We start from the raw sequence: 19369 nt of genomic DNA, 5'->3' as shown, positions 1-19369 counted from the left end.
GCTGAGAAATGGCGCTTTTCGCGTCATTGAAACGCGACTTTGGCGCGAAAGTCGCGTACCGCATGGCCGACAAGCACAGGGGTCGGATCGGGTTTCATGAGACGCCGACTTAGCCAAAAGTCGGCGACTTTTGAAAATGATCGACCCGTTTCGCTCAACCCTATTGGTGACAGATCCTCTTTAATGTGATCCTCTAATCAAAATAACCAGTTTTCAAATATCTTAACAGGTAAATTCTGCACTATTTGGGAACACTTTCTAGTCCAGATTCTCAGTGCTAACTAGAGTGGAGAGCGGTAACAAAGGGCATCACTCTATGAATTAAAATGTCTATATATCACACAGACAGTTGATTGATCTCAATGAAATCTGTGTAATGCTTAATTCCTCCTGTGTTTGCCCTGCAAGGAAATTGAACACATCCTGTCGGATTCTATCACTGATTACAGCTTATCACTGTGGTCCAGCAGCATGACTCACTTAGATTAGCCTATTCCTGAATGGTTCCACCTTACTTTATTCTGAGAAACATCTCATGCATTAATAATGTATGGTGAGATGGGAAAAGTCATGGTGTGAACACATGCAAGATGGTTTCAACAAGACAGCCAATCAAGCATTGTGCCTAACAACTCAACCCTGTAAGGAAAACTAGATTTGAGAAAAATATGATCTAAAAATCACCATTCTTTCATTAAAGATATCTGTCAGCATATCAAAGCTGTGCTATAAAAGTTCAGTCTGTAACTATTTGGCAGATACAGTCAGAACTAAGCTAATAAAGATGTAATTTGTGCTTTCTGTAAGATTGTAAACTGCTCTATTGTCATAAAACAAAACTTACAAGAAATCAACTTACTATTAGAATAACACTACTGTACATAAATAACACCTAATATAGTAGTACAACAAATGTATGTGCTGCATAAATGCATTAGTGCACCATATTGATACAGGAAAGATATATATCTTGGTACCGTGTTAGCCAGTAGATAGAAAAATGTTTAGAATTGAGAGTCCTCAGTGGTTGATACCTTTTAATGGCTAACTGAAAAGATGGTAACATATTGCAAGCTTTCGAGACTACTCAGGTCTCTTCGTCATAAGCTCCCCAGAGAGACAGGGCAAAAGCTTAGAACAAGAATGAATTCTCACCACCATACAATAAGAGAAAAAAGAATGGATCTACCTGTGGCAATACATTTTTGTCTCCCAAATAATAGCATTATGGACATGAAATCACTTGTATTGAAAGGTAACTTCAAAACACAGAGAGACAGAAGAGTCTGGGAATATAAACTGATGACGACCTTTGACTGTCTTAGTGGTGGAATGAATGTGTCGCATGGATTTATGTCTTTTTACATCAACTAAGGAACTTGCCCCTCAGACTATAAGGGGTCATCACAACAGAGACCCCAATCAGGACAATAAAACATTCCTTATCTAAGAACTGGCCCAACATTTATGGACGTAACTGTTTTATCACTTATGGTAATTCTGCTTCATGCCATTTGTCTTATCCATGTTTTTTTTTTGTTCTGTGCTATGTTGTGCATAAATATGTGATTCTTCAGAATTTGAATTAGTCTATGCCTGATGAAGAGACGTATGTAGTCTCGAAAGCTTGCAATTTGTTACTATATTTTCAGTTAGCCATTAAAAGGTATCAACCACTGAGGACTCTCAATTCTAAACATTTTTTTAGTGCACCATAGTGTTTTACTTTCAAATAAGTAGGTCATCATCTGAACATTTGCTACATCTATAGGTATGATTACCAATTATTAAGACTAACTATTGTCTAATTTGAAGAGTAACCTGTCAGATTTCTAATGCATTTGAATATATTTCAGAAGCAGGTGACATCAGGTAGCTGAAGACTGAAACATGAGTTAAAGCGAACATAGCAGCTGATACATGCTGCCCAATTAGTAGGCAGTACATATCTGGAACTGACTGTATGAACTCAGTCAGGCATGTTTGACTCTGAAATGCTCCGCATTTCAGAAAAAAAAAAAACTTCAATAACCACAGTTGACTAGTCAGACGTCAGACAAGAGGAACTCTGCCTCTACACTTAAGTAAGCAAAGACTTGTCAGTCCTGGGTGGCGGGCAGGAGGATGCCAGCAGAGACCCACCTGTCTGAATTGTCTATAGCTCAGTTATGTCCCTGTGATTATCTTAAAAATTGCTCAGCTTTTTGTGCATATTTAAATTGGGAAATATGGTCATTTGTGGATTTATACTGTCAGCAAATAAATATGGAGAATAAAATGCTTCAAAAATCAATATAGCAGAACTTGAAAATCATCAACCTGAAATGATCATATTGTCTACTAGAAAACATATTCAATATAATAATCAACTTCATAGAGGAACAATGAGAAGGAATTTACTTTACTTACCTGTATGGCTACCAGAAAGAGAACTTAGAAGTCTGGACTGTGAATGGGCTCCATCAAAAAGTTCTACCAGATCATTTAATGATGTCTGGAAATAGGCAAACTGGCCAAAAACAACTAGAAATGTAAAAAAAAAATGATTACATATTTTTGGTATATTGTTTGCAAACAATAGCACTTGCAATACATCATAGATAACTGTGATAAACTAATCTTGCATTTTTGTTCTATAGACATAGGTGATAAGCAGAAATATAGGACAAACAGGTTTGAAAAGTATAAGAAAAAAGATATTCAAGCTTACTGATATATTGACCATATCAACAAGTTGAGTCCTAGGCTTTATTTACACTAACAATAAAATACATCAATGTCAAAATTATCCTTTGTAGAGAACCTATTTTTTCAAAGGTGTAAAATTTTGTTGACATGCAAATTCAACTCTCCAACTATTTCTGCATCTGACTAAACCCAATATTGTTTTTGTGCAACTGTCTTAATGTTTCTCTCAGCCATTTTTGATTTGTGTTCACTGTTCAAAATTAGAATTTGGAATATTTATGAAACATTTAAGAAAATGTCACATGAGTGTACTGCATGCATTTTTAAATACATTAATTAGTAACTTACCAAATTCTTTAGGAACAGTTATTGAATAATGACAAATCTGCCCCAAAGTGTAATTATTTGGGTAGTGTGGGGATAAAACCACTCCATCCATCCCTGTATACTGCCCACCACAGGGAGCTGAAACAAAAGCAGAGGATTTAAATTTCTATTTAGTATTTTTTCCATTTTGAAAAAGGTCAGATTTTTTTCTGGAATGTTTTAAAGGGAACCTGTCACCTCAAATTAGCGGGATATGTAAATGCCTTTTTTCCAGTCCGATGGGGGGCGTTTCGTCTTCATTTCTCCACCCCATCTGTCCCTGTTGTCCGCAATATGTTTGAGAATTAGAGTACTTGTCCTCCATAGTTTGCGTGTGCGCAATGCAATCTTTGCTCGTGCACGCGCAGTATACTTTGCCCAACTGCGGGTGAAGCCGAAAAGCATTACTGCGTATGCGCCCATGCACTATGTCCCAGTACACAGTGAAATACTTCCGGAACATAGTGCGCGAGTGCATGCACAGTAATGCTTTTCGGATTTGCCCACAGTTGGGCAAAGCATGCTGTGAGTGTGCGAGCAAAGATTGCATTGCGCACGCGGGAAGAATGGAGGACAAGTACTCTAATTCTCGAACATATTGCGGACAACAGGGATGGATAGGGTGGAGAAATGAAGACAAAATGCCGCCCAACGGACCGGAAAAAAGGCATTTACATATTCCGCCAATTTGAGGTGACAGGTTCCCTTTAAGGAATACAGTAATGGACTTATCCAGTGCTCATTCAGCATAATCCTTAGGATTTCTGCTCGGGGATGAATTTTTAACAGTCTATATTTTATATCCATACATTGTGCTCTATAAGTATCCACAATATTGCTAAGGATGGTATGGTAGCTTACTCGATAATACTGTTGGCCCCATCACATAAAGTTCAGTTTGAATCCGAAGAAGAGCTGCCATTTTTATGTTCAACCCATATTTGAATTCTTCAGATTTCATTGACTGTAAGAAAAATACCAGCGCTCCAGTTTATTTCCTGAATGTCTGCACATTTTTGTCTTTTTCTGGCCTTTTACCATTCATGCATCAAATACACTGCATTTGTTTTTATAGGAATGATGAAGCGCTGGTCTTTTTCTCACAGTGGATTTATTGCCTTGTGTTTGCTTTCAGCACCCAGCCAGGCTATGAAGACTTGTGGGTGAAGTGAGCTGTAATTTATTTTTACATGCTCAGATTTCTTTCACATCCCAAAAACATGCTGATAGGTTAATTCATCTAATAAAAATTTGGCTTATTATGGCATCTCCTGAAAACTGCTGTGAAGTTGCAATTAGAAATGATAGAATATATTTGTATGGAATTGAATTCTACTTGAATATTCTGCTTGAACGTTATAAAAATCAGTGTTCATTAAATGCTAATTTTTATAATTAGTTTCAGTGTAGATTCATCAAAATGGTGGCCACTAACTGTCATTTTGTTGAACCATAAAGAGCCATCAAAAGATTAAAAAATCAGAAATTACTAATACTCACCTTACACTCACATCTCATGCCCCACTGATCCACATCACCAAGGTGCACCTTCTTGATTGTCATGACGTTATGATATTGTGGGTGCTTGTGCAGAACCGTCCTTGGACTCATCACAGCTGGAAGTCCTGGCCTGGCATAAAGCAGCTTGGGAATCTCAGCACAAGCATCAGTGATAATATGAGGTTCGGACGGTTGGTGGTGAGAAGTGGAGGGGCTGGAGAGGTGCTCGGTAAGGTGAGCATAAGTGTTTATCATTTTACAACTTATATTTATTATGCTCTGGGGTCTACAGAGACCCCAGGACATAATTAACTCCTTTCTGATGTTGGGCTTAATAGTATGCCCACGTCAGACTCCCCATGTTTGGTGCAGGCTCCGGCGCAGAGCCCACACCTTTATGGGCACATGACAGCTGATATATACAGCTGACATGTGCCCACAACAGCAATTCACCCGCAGTTCTTAACCAGTTAAATACCGCTGTCAATCTCTGATAATGGCATTTAACTCGCGTTTACCGGAGGCGTGTCACTAATCCCGCCCATTGGTGACCCCGTCTCATGATCGCGAGTCACCAATGGGTCGTCATGACAACCAGAGGTCTGTAGCAGACCTCTATGGTTGTCATTGTCAGATTGCTATGACGACCACCCCGTGGACAGCACTCATAGTACGTGAGCATTTCTGCTACACACAGGTGATCTAATCATCATCTATGTGTAGCAGAGGAGATCAAAGTATTTTATATTCTAATCTGCCATGCAGACTATTGAAGCATGCAAAAAGTAAAAAAATGTTTTTAAAATATAAATTTAAAAAAAAGTTCAAATCACCCCCCTTTTCCTCCATTCAAAATAAAACAATAAAAAAATCAAATATACACATACTTTGCATCGCCACATTCAGATTCACCCAGTCAATATAAAAAATAATGAAATGGCATAACGAGAAAATAATTCAAAACACCAGAAATGCATTTTTTTGGTCACCACTTCATTGCAATAAAATGCAATAACGGTCTATCAAAAAATCATACCTACACCAAAATGGTTTTAGTAAAAATGTCAGCTCGCCACACAAAAATAAGCCATCATCCAGCCCCAGATAATGAGAAATGGAGACTCTGCAGGTCTCAGAAAATTACATCATTCTTTTTTTCAAACAAATTTTGGATTTTTTTTCACCAGTTAAATAAAAAAGAACCTATACATGTTTAGTGTCTGTGAGTTTGTAATGACCTGGAGAATCATAATGGCTGTTCAGTTTTAGCATTTAGGGAACATGGTAAAAAAATAAACTGTGGAATTGCACAACTGCACTTGTTTTGCAATTTCACCACACTTGGAATTTTTTCCTGTTTTCCAGTACACGATATGATATAACCAATTTGTTGTTGACAACTTGTCCCACAAAAAGCAAGCCCTCATATGGCCATATTGATATAAAAATAAAAAAAGTTATAGCTTTGGGAAGAAGGGGAGCAAAAAAAGAAATTCAAAAACTGAACCTAAGGGGTTAATAATATTCCATTTCCAAAGAATAACTTCACTGCAAATCAAATTTCCTGAGACAAACAAATTAGAAATTTTCCTAATCTGCTCATCTGTAGTCGCTACATATACTGTGAAGAAAATAATTATTTGATTATTTAACCTAATTTAGGTTACAGTCTGATTGCTTGATTGAGTCTAGACAGGAGTCTTTTATAAAGGAGACTATGTAAGACAGATGTCTTTAATGCAGTTAAAGAGATGATTAGGAGCATCTAACTGCTCTGTAGGAGCCATAACTCTTAATGGTTGGTAGGGGATCAAATACTTATTTCTCACTGCAAAATGCAAATACAATTGTAATTTATACAATGTGATTTTCTGGATTTTATTTTTGACATTCTACAGTATCTCTCAATGTTAAAATTAACATACCCTTAAAATTATAGACTGTTCATGTCATTGTCATTGTGCAAACTTACAAAATCAGCAAGGGATCAAATACTTATTTCCTTCACTACATATATATACAGTTCTGGCAAAAATTAAAATTAAGAGACCACCACATCAAAACACTGTCATGGGCAGCCCAATCTCCAGACCCCCACTGAAAACCTCTGGAATGTAATCAAGAGGATGATGGATAGTCACAAGCCATCAAACAAAGAAGAACTGCTTACATTTTTGCACCAGAAACAGTGTGAAAGACTGGTGGAAAGCATGACAAGACGCATGAAAGCTGTGATTAAAAATCATGGTTATTCCACAAAATATTGATTTCTGAACTCTTCCTGAGTTAAAACATTAGTATTGTTGTTTCTAAGTGATTTTGAACTTGTTTTGTTTGCATTATTTGAGGTCTGAAAGCACTGGTTTTTTACAGAATTTATTGCTTGGAAAATCAGAGATATGTTGTCAGAAGTTTATAGAATAAATTAACAATTTACATTTTACTCAAAAATATACCTATAAAGAGAAAAATCAGACAAACTGAACATTTTGTAGCGGAAAAGTTGAGTGGAAGGAAAGTGTGGTAGAAAAAGGTTCAAAAACAACCTGGATAACTGCAGCCTTGAAAGCAGGGCCGGCTCCAGGTTTTCGTGGGCCCCTGAGCGATAATGTCTCAGTGGGCCCCTTTAACACAAACCACAATTCATGATGCACAGAAGCGGCAGAGAGATATAGGGATAGCACAATGCCAAAGATTTCACTTCCTTGTTACATTTCATGAAATATATCTATTGTAACTTCTACAATAGCTAAGAAACTGGACAGTATAGTCCTCCATACAGTAATATGGTCACCACATAGGGCTCCATACAGAATAATGGGCTCAATATAATGTTCCATACAGTATTATGGGCACCAAATAGTGCTCTTTTCAGAATAATGAGCCCCATATAATGCTCCATACAGTGCAATGGACACCATATAATGCTCTATATAGAATAATGAGCCCCATATATTGCTCCATACAGTATTATGGGCACCAAATAGTGCTCCATACAGAATAATGAGCCCCATATAAAGCTTCATACAGTGTAATGGATCCCATATAATGCTCCATATAGAATAATGAGCTCCATATATTGCTCCATACAAAATAATGAGCCCCATATATTGCTCTATACAAAATAATGAGCCCCATATATTGCTCCATACAGCTTAATGAGCGCCGTATAATGCTGCACACAGTATTATGAGCCCCATATATTGCCCCATACAGTATATGATGGGCCCCATATATTGCTTCATACAGAATGGGCCCCATATAATTCTCCATACAGAATGGGCCCCATATGATGCTCCATATATAATGGGCCCCATAAGATGCTCCATGTAAAATGGGCCCCATATACTGCTCTATATGTAATTGACCCAATAAGATGCTTCATATGTAATTGGCCACATAAGATGCTCCATGTGTAATTGGCTCCATAAAGATGCTCCATATGTAATTGGCCACATAAGATGCTCCATATGTTATTGGCCCCATATGTAATGTGGTCCTTTAGCAGGCTTCCTATGTAACTAGCCCAATAAGATGCTCCATATGTAATTGGCCCCATATGTAATTGGATCCCTTAGGAGGCTCCATATGTAATTGGATCCCTCAGGAGTCTCCATATGTAATTGGCCCCATAAGATGCTCCTTATATAATGGGCCTCATATACTGCTCCAAATACAATTGACCCCATAAGATACTCCAAACATTTTTAAAAAATGAAGTACCCCTCCTTGCTGGCCACTGCTCTGCTCCGGACTCCTCAGTGTCACCACATTCTGGCTCTCTGCACTGTGACTGCTCAGGCAGAGGGTGCACAGATGTGATGTCATCATGCCCTCTGACATGAAAGTCACAGTCAGAGGACACGGAAGACACTGCAGAGGAGGAGCAGGAAGAGGTAAGTATTGTAAGTTCCGGAGCACAGGCACTGGGCCCCATAACATGCCAGTGTTCCCGACTACAAGTGGGCCCCTCTGCCTGCTCAGGGCCCCAGCATTTTTATCCAGAACATGAGCTGCAAGTGTCGCATTCCTTGTGTCAAGCTACTCATGACTAATAGACAACTCCAGAAGTGACTTACCTGGGCCAAGGAGAAAAAGAACTGGACTTCAAGAGGAAGATGAGAAACACCAGACCCAACAATGCAGATGAGCTGAAGGCTGCTATCAAAGCAACCTGGGCTTCCCTAACACCTCAGCAGTGCCACAGGCTGATCACCTTCAAGCCATGCTGCATTGATGCAGTAATTGATGCAAAAGGATCCCAAGTATTGAGTGCATGTACTGCACATACATTTCAGTAGTCCAACATTTCTGATTTTAAAATCATTTTTCAATCTGGTGTTACCTTTTTTCTAATTTACTGACAATTACTTTTGGGTTTTCATTGGCTGTAAGCCATAATCATCAACATTATGGCTGGTTTCACGCATGCATTGGGTAGAGCTGCGGAGAGCTGCATAGTTCTTCCATTAAGCCCCGCCCACTGCCGCACCTCTTCCATTCAGCTCTGCCTACGTCGGAATGCGTCCTTCGTTACCAATCTTTAACATTGGGTATGCAGGTCATGCGAATGTATGCAGATGTCTCCGCATGTGTCATTTTGACTCTCCCTGAACTGTTCCTAATGCAAAATGTTGGATTTTGTTGTGGTCAGCTCAGCGTCTAAACGATGCATGCAGAGGCATCCGCATGCATTCGTATGGCCTGCATACCCAATGTTAAAGATATTAAAAAAAAGGAACAGCACAAATCCTTTACTTATCGTCAGGTGCAAAGCCCCCAGACAGCCTGTCCACTGGTTGTCTCTAGTCCATACAATTCAAAAAAGCAGGCAGCACTCCATATTCATTTGGTGATATGCAGGATTTATTCAGACCCACATGTCTGGGCAACGTTTCGGCTCCAAATGAGCCTTTCTCAAGCCTGTTAAATGTTAAAGATAGGTATGCAGGATGCATGCCAACGTAGGCGGAGCTAAATGGAAGAGGGGTGGCAGTGGGCGGGGCTTAATGGAGGAACTACGCAGCCCTCCGCAGCTCTGCCCAATGCAAGTGTGAAACCAGCCTAACAGAAATAAACACTTGAAATAGATCACTCTGTTTGTAATGACTCTATATAATATATGAGTTTCAGCTTTGGTATTGAAGAACTGAAATAAATTCTTTTTGATGATATCCTAATTTTGTGAGAAGCACCTGTATATAGAAAGATAAATAGATAGATACTGTGTGTATATATACAGTATATATATATACAGTATATATATATATATATATATATATATATATATATATATAGTTAAAAAAAGCATTTAGTCAGCCACAAATTGTGCAAGTTCTCCCACTGAAAAAGATGAAAGATGCATGTAATTGACATCATGGGTAGACCACAACTATGAGAGTCAAAATGAGAAAACAAATCCAGAAAATCACCTTGTCTGATTTGGCAAGATTTTATTTTGCAAATTATGGTGGAAAATTAGTATTTGGTCATTATGAAGGTTCATCTCAGAATTTTGTTATATATCGTTTGTTGGCAATGACAGAGGTCAAACGCTTTCTATAAGTCTTCACAAGGATGGCACACACTGTTGGTGGTACATTGGCCCATTGCTCTATGCAGATCTTCTCTAGAACTGTGATGTTTTGGGTCTGTCACTGGCCAGCACAGACTTTCTACTCCTTCCAAAGGTTTTCTATGGGGTTGAGATCTGGAGACTGGCTAGGCCAATCCAGGATGTTCATATGCTTCTTACGAAGCCACTCCTTTGTTGCACTGGTGGTGTGCTTGGTATCATTATCATGCTGAAAGACCCATCCATGTTTCATCTTCAATGCCCTTGCCGATGGAAGGAGTTTTGCATTCAAAATCTCATGATACGTGGCCTCATTCATTGTTTCATGTACACGGAGCAGTCGTCCTGGTCCCTTGGCAGAGAAACAGGCCCAAAGCATGATGTTGCCACCCTCATGGTTCACAGTAGGTATGGTGTTCTTTGGATGCAATTCAATAACCTGTCTCCTCCAAACACGATGAGTTTTGCTTCTATCAAACAGTTCTACTTTGGTTTCATCAGACCATATGACATTTTCCAAATACTCTTCTGGATAATCCAAATGCTCTCTAGTAAACTTCACATGGGCCCAAAGATGTACTGGCTTAAGCAGGGGGACGCATCTAGCGCTGCAGGATCTGAGTCCCTGGTGGTGTAATGTGTTACTGATGGTAGCCTTTGTTACGGTGGTCCCAGCTCTATGCAGGTCATTCACTAGGTCCACCCGTGTGGTTCTTGCATTTTTGATCACCGTTCTTGTGATCATTTTGACCCCACGGGGTGAGATCCTGCATGGAGCCCCAGATAGAGGGAGATTGTCAGTAGTCTTGTATGTCTTCCATTTTCTTATTATTGCTCCTACAGTTGATATCATCACACCAAGCTGCTTGCCTATTGCAGGTTCAATCTTCCCAGCCTGGTGCAGGACTACAATTTTGTTTCTGGTGTCCTTCGACAGATCTTTGGTCTTTACCAAAGAGGAGTTTGGAGTGACACTGTTTGAGGTTGTGGACAGGTTTCGTTTATACTGATAACAAGTTCAAACAGGTGCCATTAATACAGATAATGAGTGGAGGACAGAAGGGCCTCTTAATGAAGAAGTTACAGGTCTATGAGAGCCAGAAATCTTGCATGTTTTAGGTGACCAAATACTTATTTTCAACACCATAATTTGCAAAATAAATCTTTCCAAATCAAACAAGGTGATTTTCTGGGTTTGTTTTCTCATTTTAATTCTCATAGTTGTGGTCTACCTATGATGTCAATTACAAGCCTCTCTCATCTTTTTAAGTGGAAGAACTTGCACAATTGGTGGCTAACTAAATACTTATTTCCCCACTGTATATGTGTGTATTTTTTTAAACAACAGAAGGGGAGAGTAAGAAACAATCTCAAAAACTATTTCTCAGCTTAAACAGTGCTGAACGTTTGAAACAAATTTCCAGCATACGTGAATGGAAAATCAATAGTGAGTGACCATAAGCATGCATCAATCCCAAAATAAAAATATATACGCAAAAGTAAAAAGTGTGTTTAACATTTACTTCTAGATATCATTTACAGTAAATCTGTAATTACAGTAAGTGTCTTAACTTCTAAGCCACCAGAGGGAAGCAACCTCATACTGTACAAAACCTAATGTATTAAATCTATGTGTATAGATGTATATATATTGTACAAAATAAAATAATTTAAGATTTATGTTCTTATACAACTGCATTCATTATCAATGAAAACATAATGTTTGAAAAAAAACATGATATTTGCTATTCATGATTGATTCTTTGAGTTTAACCTTATTTACCTTAGATGCTTTAGATAACATTGATGATGTATTATAATAAAACATACCATTACATGAGGGTAAACTCTTGTTCCATGCAGGCTTTCCATCTGTACCAATCACACAGCTAATGTTTGCAGGATCAATGATTTTATAACCTGCATCACACTGATAAGCTACTGTAGATCCAAGTTTAAAATCTGTACCAATCCGAGTTCCATTCATGATGTTCCCTGGATCAAAACAGGCTTCACGTGGCTTTTCTATTGTAAAAATAACAGATTGTAAAATAAATGTTTCATAAACAACGTCATTACTCTCATACATATACTTTCTTGCAGTGCACACATTAAACTTCATTTATGCTATGTTCGAGTTACCATCAGATGTAACATATCAATTGACTCTAACACTTCAAAACAATTTAGTTGGTGATAAACATTTGAACAGGATTTACCCTGAATTGCAAAGTGTAGTCAGTAGTGTTGAGCATTCCGATGCTGCAAGTATCGGGTATCGGCCGATACTTGCTGTATCGGAATTCCGATACCGGGATTCCGATACTCTTGTGGTATCGGATATCGGGTATCGCAACAACATTAATGTTAAAATGTGTAAAAGAGAGAATTAAAATAAAAAATATCGCTATACTCACCTGTCCGACGCAGCCGGGACTTCAGCGAGGGAACCGGCAGCGTTGTTTGTTTAAAATTCACGCTATTACTTGGTTACGTGAATTCCCGGCTTGTGATTGGTCAGGTCGGCCATGTTGCCGGGACGCGGACCAATCACAGCAAGCCGTGACGAAATTACGTCACGGCTTGCTGTGATTGGTCCGCGTCCCGGCAATATGGCCGCCCTGACCAATCACAAGCCGTGACGTCACGGGAGGCTGGACACGCGCCCATTTTAAAATGAGCGCGTCCAGCCTCCCGGCTTGTGATTGGTTGACCGCGGCGCAACCAATCACAAGCCGTGACGTCACGGGAGGCTGGACACGCGCCCATTTTAAAATGAGCGCGTGTCCAGCCTCCCGTGACGTCACGGCTTGTGATTGGTCAGGGCGGCCATATTGCCGGGACGCGGACCAATCACAGCAAGCCGTGACGTAATTTCGTCACGGCTTGCTGTGATTGGTCCGCGTCCCGGCAACATGGCCGACCTGACCAATCACAAGCCGGGAATTCACGTAACCAAGTAATAGCGCGAATTTTAAACAAACAACGCTGCCGGTTCCCTCGCTGAAGTCCCGGCTGCGTCGGACAGGTGAGTATAGCGATATTTTTTATTTTAATTCTTTCTTTTACACATTTATATGGTTCCCAGGGCCTGAAGGAGAGTTTCCTCTCCTTCAGACCCTGGGAACCATCAGGAATACCGTCCGATACATGAGTCCCATTGACTTGCATTGGGATCGGGTATCGGTATCGGATTGGATTCCGATACTGTGACGGTATCGGCCGATACTTTCCGATACCGATACTTTCCGATATCGGAAAGTATCGCTCAACACTAGTAGTCAGTTAAATTTTTCAGCAAGGTGAAATAAAAGGTAAGCCAACATATATTGAACACACATATGCCAGATTAAAAGCCTTTTGGCATACGTTGAGTCTGATATTTCCTATGGGCATGTTTGACTTATACTCTGGTTTGAATTCAACCCAACAAAATTCATAGCATAATAAAATGCTGTTATAAAAAATATAACTTGTTGGCATTAATACCTAGACATGCATAAAGTTGCTCAGGCAATAGAAATATGCTGCTATTCTATTGGCGACACTTTGAAAGTATTCACACAGTATCAATGACAGCATCCTCAGTAATCAAAGTTCTTTTCAAGAGCAGATGAGCTTCTAATTCTGTAACTGAATCCAAGTTAACACTATCCTGCTTATTACATTTGCCTCACTTTCTCTCATCTCCTCTTGTAAGCTACTTTTCTTTTAGTACTGAGGATTTTCATTTTCTTTCTTCTGCATCCAATTCATGTGCTAGGTAATTTGTTCTCAAATGTAACACTCGTGATCCCAGCTGTCTCTCTTTAATTATGTCTCCCATTCCCCTTTTCTCTACATTTCCTTTTCAGCTTCTTCGCTCTCGCAGCTCAGCTTCAAGCACACCAGAAGTGTTTGTTCTTGCTTGACCCATTTCCTCTACTCTTTGACCCTCTGCAGTCTACTGTTTTCTTCATCCTCTGTAATTTCACAATGACACAGTATGACCTATTCCCAGCTTCTGTACCTCTATAACATGTACAGTATCATTCTCACATGCTTATCAGAGATATGACAACCTTCTATCTTTTGACCTTACCACCATTAGATTTCTGTTTGTTGCACAATGACTTTATTATGGAAATGCTCAATATCTGGAGGTCGACTGTATTTATGAATCATCTTACAAAATAGAAAAAAAATAGCAGCTGAAAGACCAATGCTGCATTTACTATAAGTAGACTCAAATCCGAGAATGGTTTATATTATAACAGAATAGACAGTAATATTTTAGCATAGCTATCAGTTCTATTTAACCTTTTAACAGCATATGACATACATTTACTGTACATCATATGCTGGCTCCTTGCCCTTGATGTGGGCTTGCAAGCTGAGCCCACATCTTTGAAAGCACATGATGGCTGTAATGATTAGCCATCATCTGCCTGTAGCAGCCACAGGAGAAGTGGAGTTCCTGTGGCTGTTAAAATGTCAAATGCCAATTTGTGACAGCAGCATTTTCAACATTCTGGCAGGGAGATGCTTTATTCTATACGCCCATCAGTGCATACATGATGCAATTGTGGGTTACCAATGCATTTCCATGATGGCCAGGAATCTGCTGAAGATCCCTTTGCCTGTCATGATGGTATTTCTGTGAAATCCAGCCCATAACAGGCATTTATAGGAGACATTGATTTTTGCTATACAAAGAATACTATGGTATTTATTGATAAAGTCTAATGTGGATCACATGGTTTTTTATTATGTCTCTGGTTTGAAAATGCCATAAAAGCGCATGTATGCTTATCATCTGCAGATTTTCCTCAGTGCCTTCAAGTTTATTAGGAAATCTGCAAATAAATATGCAAGACAAATGAATTAATGTTGTAGATTTCAAAACCGCACCGCAAATCAGTTTTCACAGCATAAAAAAAACACAGTGCGCATGAGAATTTTATAAATCACACATATTTTGCTGGAACTTTAATGCATTCCTTCTTTTGGACAAAAAGTAATGCGTCAAAGACCCATTGCGGGAACATAGCCTACATTTGCCACGTGACAAGTGAACCAAAATTCTGGCTTAATTTAAATAAGTTGAAAAACGATAAAGGTTGCATCATTATTTACCAAGAATCATTACTCTAGAACATTGAAAATGCATTACTGCCATAGAAAATAGGAAAAAAGTGCTATATAATGTACACATGAAGTTTTTAGCTGCAAAATTTTCAATGAAAAAAGGAAGATACTTTGTGCATAAATTGGCCAATGTATGTGAGCCCAATTGCCACATCAAGGTATCCTTCATAATTGGGTCCCTGTCCTGTTTTGTTACCTCTCCTGGGCAAAAAAGCCTACAATTTATGGGTCAGGAGTGGACCAGCTAACTACTTAAAATCACCTGTGGCTATTGGGAGTGGGAGTGCACATGTCGAAAAAGGCTTAATACAACCAAAAAAACATATAAGTTGAAAAACGATAAAGGTTGCACTATTATTTACCAAGAATTATTACTCTATAACATTGAAAATGCATTACTGAAATAGAAAATAGGAAAAAAGCACTATATAATGTACACATGAAATATGTATCTGCAGAAATTGCTGTGAAAAAAGGAAGATTAACTCACATTGTTTGATTATTTAATTAGCATAGTTTATAATTCTCTATTTTGCAGGTCAATAAACTAGCTGACTTGGGCAATATGTCATCAACATATTACTAAACATTTATTGCTTAATTACTCTGCGTCTCTGTCATCCAGGATAACAACACAATAAGTTACAACAAATGTCAACTTAAAAGTCAATATTACAGGCTCATACAAACAATAGTCTGTGTTTTCTTGACCAATCAAAGCAAAACACATAAATTCAAAAGTCAACATATGAATAACAGTCTATGCCTCCTGGCTTATCGAAAATAGACATCTAGATAGTGCTGTCTCTTCACAGCCAATGATTATGATCTGTAGTGTCAAGGGACCAAAGTGAGAGGCCAGTTAAAAGAGAGACTCCTGCCCAAAAGGCAATATCCAGGGGGTATAATTGGTTAGCTCAAGTGAGATAATTTAGACCTGGGTATAGGACACTTTTGTTAGTGGCCACAGTGGAGAGCCAATTCCTTACCAAGTGGCAGGGTCTTTATGAGGTGATGGAAAAGGTTGGAGAGTTCAACTATAAGGTACACTGACTTGGAAAAAGGAATCCCTTTCACAAATATTATAGAAACCTGTTGAAACCCTGGGAGGATAAAGACCTGCTAGAAACCCCTTTCTTGTTGGTGAAGTCAGAAGCCAACATTATCAGTGTCAAACTGGCAGGAACTTTGTCACCTTTAAATAAACAGCACGGCTGGAAAATTGTACCAAAATAGGGACAGGTTCTCTGACTTACAAGGTTACCCCCATATAATCAAACATGAGCCTCATGCTTAGGTCAATTTAAATCTGCAGTAGTGAATGGTAGGCTATTTCAGCAGCTTAAACTGGCCACCTGTAGGCACTGTGGGTTGGCAGATGATGACCAGTCCTAGGCTTTGGCAGAGGGGGGAATGTAGCAAAGCCAGGCAGGCTAAGGTTAAATAGCAGCACTACAGGTTCTGATTAGGTGCACCTGGATAGCTATGACTAGAAGTAGGCCATGTGTTCACTGGTCAGTCAGCTGGGGAAGCTGAGAAAAGTGGGTGGTGCTGAAACTGCAGAGAGACTGTACAGGCCATGTGCATCCCCCTACTCTGGAACTCTCTACTCCAATATATCAGACTCTCGCTTACTGTGGAAACCTTTAAAAGGAACCTGAAGACCTAAGTCATCTGACATCAGGCTTACAATCTACAGTAACCCTCTTTCCACTACACCGCTGCTCAACTACCTCTACCCTCACCTACTGTATCATCACCCATCCCTTGTAGTCTGTGGACCCTGGTGGGCAGGGTCCCCTCTCTCCTCCTGTCAGTTGGTGGCGTGTTTAAGATTATTTTACTTATTTTTATCATGTAAACCCCTTTCCACATGTAAAATGCAATGGAAAAATTAATGCTATAATAATAATAATAGCTTCAAATATCATTGGTTGATATAGACGATATGATAGCTGATCTGTGTGACCGAACTGAGACAAGCTCAGTCGTCTTTGAGTAGCCAGAGTCTGCATTGTTTAGTTAGTGCCTGGACAAGGCTAAGGATTTTCGGATAATTGTTTTGTTTAGGTACTGTATGATCAGTGGAAATAAACTCTGTTCTGTGTGTTATATAAAAAAAACCCTGTGGCTTTGTGTTCCAAGCTAAATGTGTGAACATTGGCACCCTTGTAATATGTCCAGAAAATTGAGTATTTCTCCCAGAAAATTATTGCAATTAGACATGTTATGTTATACACATGTTTATATCTTAATGTTTATAACTTAAAAGCAAACCCCAAAAATGGGCTGGATAAAATTGTTGTCACCTTTCCAAAATTGTGGGTAAGCAACATTGTTTCAAGCATGTGATGCTCGTTCAAACTCACCTGTGGTAAGTAACAGGTGTAAGCAATATGAATATCACACCTAAAACTAGATAAAAAGAGGAGAAATTGATTAAATCTTTGCATTGTGTGTCTATTAGAGATGAGCGAATTTGATCGGGTCTCTGCTTAATCGGCAAGCTATAGCGCTTACTGAATATGCTGCAGAGGGAACCTGTATACATGGAGCACATCGGTTGATCAGCTGTTCAGCACCGCAGCTGCATGTGTCACGGCTGTGTCACAGTCACAACATATGCATGGAGAGCCCCACACACAGACTCTCCATTCATGTGCTGTGACTGTGACACAGCCACAATACATGCAGCTGCAGAGCCAAACAGCTGATCAGCCAGCATGCTCCATATATCTGGGATCCCTCTGCAGCTTATTTGATAAGCAGTATAGCTTGCAGAACAAGCAGGGACACAATCAAATTCACTCATCTCTAGTGTCTATGTGTGCCACACTAAGCATAGAGAACAGAAAGTGAAGAGAACTGTCTGAGGACTTGAGAACCAAAATTGATGAAAAATATCAGCTATCTCAAGGCTGCAAATCAATCTACAGAAATCTTGATGTTCCTTTGTCCATGATATGCAACATAATCAAGAAGTTTACAATCCGTGGCACTGTAGCTAATATCCCTGGATGTGAATGACAGAGAAAAATGGATAAAAGGTTGCAACATAAGACAGTCCGGATGGTGGATAAACAGCCCCAATCAAGTTCTAAAGAAATTCAAGCTGTCCTGCAAGCTCAGGGTGCATCAGAGTCTGCATGAATTTTTTGTCAACATTTGAATAAAATGAATTGCTATGGTAGGAGACCCAGGAGAACCCCACTGCTGACACAGATATAAATAACCAAAACTGCAGGTTGCGAAAGTGTTCGTGAATAAGCCAAAATCCTTTTGGGAAAGCATCTACAGCCAAATATTTTGGAGGCTCAAAGATGTTTAAGGGTTGTTTTACTGCCTCTGGAACTGGATGCATTGACTGTGTGCAAGGCATTGTGAAATCTGAAGATTACCAAAGGATTTGGGGTCTCAACATAGTGCCCAGTGTCAGAAAGCTGGGTTTGCATACTAGGACATGGGTCTTCCAGCAGGACAATAAACCAAAATATACTTCAAGGAGCAACCAGAAATGGATGGTAACAAAGCATTTGAGAGTTCTGAAGTGACCAGCAATGAGTAGGGTTGAGCGACTTTTATTTTTATAGGATCGGGTCGGGTTTCACGAAACCCAACTTTCTCAAAAGTCGGGTCGAGTGAAATCGGCCGATCCTATAAAAAAGTCGGGGTCGGCCGAAACACGAAACCCAATGCAGTGCAATGGGATACTATGGTTCCCAGGGTCTGAAGGAGAGGAAACTCTCCTTCAGGCCCTGGGATCCATATTTAAGTGTAAAATAAAGAATTAAAATAAAAAATATTGATATACTCACCTCTCCGACGCAGCCTGGACATCGCCGCTGGTAACCGGCATCTTCCGTTCCTAAGAATGGCGCTTGAAAGACCTTTCGATGACGTCACGGCTTGTGATTGGTCGCGGCCGCCCACGTGACCGCTCAGCGACCAATCACAAGCCGTGACGTAATTTTCAGGTCCTAAATTCCTCATTCTAGGAATTTAGGACATGAGAATTACGTCACGGCTTGTGATTGGTCGCTGAGCGGTCATGTGGGCCGCCGCGACCAATCACAAAGCCGTGACGTCATCTAAGGCCCTGAACGCGCTCATTCT

General features: G+C 39.6%; 1 protein-coding gene across 2 annotated transcripts in view; it reads right to left on the bottom strand.

Moving 5' to 3' along the window:
- The window catches only part of CSMD1 (CUB and Sushi multiple domains 1), a 2858343-nt gene that overhangs the window by 546695 nt on the left and 2292279 nt on the right, over window positions 1–19369 (bottom strand). For both annotated transcript variants that reach the window (XM_077290057.1, XM_077290056.1), the window contains exons 30-32: window positions 11960–12154; window positions 3037–3153; window positions 2410–2523 (exon numbers count right to left, since the gene is read on the bottom strand). In XM_077290057.1, coding sequence (XP_077146172.1) covers window positions 2410–2523; window positions 3037–3153; window positions 11960–12154 — 426 coding nt within the window. The remainder of the gene's footprint in view (window positions 1–2409; window positions 2524–3036; window positions 3154–11959; window positions 12155–19369) is intronic.

Source organism: Ranitomeya variabilis, chromosome 2 (assembly GCF_051348905.1).
Source record: "Ranitomeya variabilis isolate aRanVar5 chromosome 2, aRanVar5.hap1, whole genome shotgun sequence".
In the NCBI taxonomy this organism is placed as follows: Eukaryota; Metazoa; Chordata; class Amphibia; order Anura; family Dendrobatidae; genus Ranitomeya; species Ranitomeya variabilis.
Note: the sequence above shows the minus strand (reverse complement) of the source record. Positions and strands in the feature narration are given on the sequence as shown.